Below are 1,904 nucleotides of genomic sequence, written 5' to 3'. Positions count from 1 at the left end.
TTTTTTTTTTTTTTTTTTTTTTTTTTTTTTTTTTTTTTTTTTTTTTTGCCTTTCTCATTTTCTCCCCGCCTTTCCCCGTCTCCTTTATTTCCGCACCGCATTCTTCTCCATGGCTTTGCACCTTGTGCTCGGTCTGATCAACACGCGCTTTTTGAAAGATCCACATATTTTAACGCCTTTCAATTCAAAAATAAGTGTCGTCGCCCAACCGACCTGACTCGTGTTTCCGCCGCAAATGGACCCTACCAAGGGTTTGGAACCGCACCAGTCGCAGCCGCCGCCGCCGCCGCCGCCGCACACCAAGAAGCGGCAGAACGGCAGCAGCGAGCCGCTAGGGTCCCTGCATGCGCCCGGCAGTGGCACCACCGGCAGAAGCAATTTTGAAGACGATGGTGACGCCAGCGCCGCCGGGGGACAGCCGCCGCCAAACAAGAGCCAGAAGCGCCGCGGGAGGCACAATACGGCCTGCAATTTCTGCCGGCTGCGCAAGGCACGCTGCAACAATGAGCGTCCGCGCTGCGGCTTCTGCAGGGCAAGCAACCAGGAGTGCGTCTATGCCGAGGATCAGGAGAAGCGGTGGCAGCAGTCCCAGTACGTGACTTTTTGAATGGCTGCATTCCATCTTGGCCAACCTGCCAGCCATCGACAACAACACCCACGACAACAAAAATTCTAGACTAACTCCCCAAACCCAACTAGCGATTACAGCACTGCCGACATCATATCCCGCTTGGACGAGCTCAAGAGTTTACTTGTTGGCTCCACGGGAATTGCGGCGGCCGCAGCAGCAACAGCAACAGCAGCAGCAGCAGCAGCAGCAACTACGCCGCCGCTGCCGCCGCCGCCGCCGCGAAACCACCAGAGCCGCTGGCCCTCCGTCTCCGACCTCGACGGCGCGAATAGCCCGTCCGCAAACAGCAGCAACAGCCACCGCAGCCCGTCCGGGGCCATGCATTCGGCCACCCCAGGACCTGGGGACGGTCGCGGCCGCGTCAAACTGGCCGAGGGCAACTTCTTATGGGCGTCGTGCGAGTCGATTCTCCGCTGGCCGGCGCTGCGGGACCTCTTGCTCCCGGAGGAGCAAAACATTCAATCCTTTGTGCTGGAGTCGGACCTGGACTTTGACGAGGTCTTTGTGTCAAAGACGAGCAGGGTCCAATCGACACGTCCCAAATTCCAGAGCCCGTCGGATGCCGACAGTCGGCGTCGCGAGATCAGCGAGGCCGAGATCGTGCCGCTAGTGGACAAGTTTTTGATGGAGGTCCATGTGCGCAACCCCATCCTGGACGAGGAGGAGCTGAGGAGGTATGCGAGGGACGTTGCCGAGAACGGAATGACGTGGGATGGAAAGACTTGTTTGGTGGTGAGTTGGAAGCGGAGACGCGGGCATATATCACTTAGCACCGACGCAACAGCCATGTTAGGGACTCTGCGGGCCCCAACTGACAAGGACAACTCTAGCTGATAGCGTGCGCCCTCGCATGCCTCTGGGCCGGATGGCATCCACCACCACCCCCTGGCAGCGTCGCAGCCCCGTACTACTCGGAGCGAGAAGACGTGCAAGGCGCCGCGGCATTCTACCTGGAGGCCAAGAAGCGGTTCGGTTTTCTTCAGATGACCATACTGGACCTCCAATGCCTGCACCTGGCCAACATGTTTGAGAAGTGCGCCTTTAGGCCGCTGAGGGCGTTCGACCTGATGCAGAAGGCGAGCCACCGGCTTCAGGTTCACCTGCAAAGGAAGACTTGGCGAGGAGAGGCCATCGCCAAGACACCAGAGGCCCAGAGGGCGAGCATGTTGGAACAGAGACTTTTCTGGTCGACAGTCAGACTAACAATGTGCGTAATAAAAAGAAGAAAGAAAAAAAAAAGAAGAAGAAGAAGAAGAAGTTCGACGTTGCTGAC

At 57.6% G+C, this 1,904-nt stretch overlaps 1 protein-coding gene across 1 annotated transcript; it reads left to right on the top strand.

The window, feature by feature from the left end:
• Positions 1–235: 235 nt before the first annotated feature.
• On the top strand, positions 236–1,836 carry PpBr36_11496 (uncharacterized protein; the record flags this gene model as incomplete). Its single annotated transcript, XM_029898596.1, has 3 exons — positions 236–591; positions 700–1,363; positions 1,462–1,836. Coding segments are annotated over 3 exons (1,395 nt in total), but the record flags the coding sequence as incomplete, so codon positions are not given.
• Positions 1,837–1,904: the final 68 nt, after the last annotated feature.

The sequence above is a fragment of the Pyricularia pennisetigena genome (genome assembly GCF_004337985.1).
Source record: "Pyricularia pennisetigena strain Br36 chromosome Unknown Pyricularia_pennisetigena_Br36_Scf_80, whole genome shotgun sequence".
Classification (NCBI taxonomy): domain Eukaryota; kingdom Fungi; phylum Ascomycota; class Sordariomycetes; order Magnaporthales; family Pyriculariaceae; genus Pyricularia; species Pyricularia pennisetigena.
This window is presented reverse-complemented; position numbering and strand designations above follow the sequence as displayed.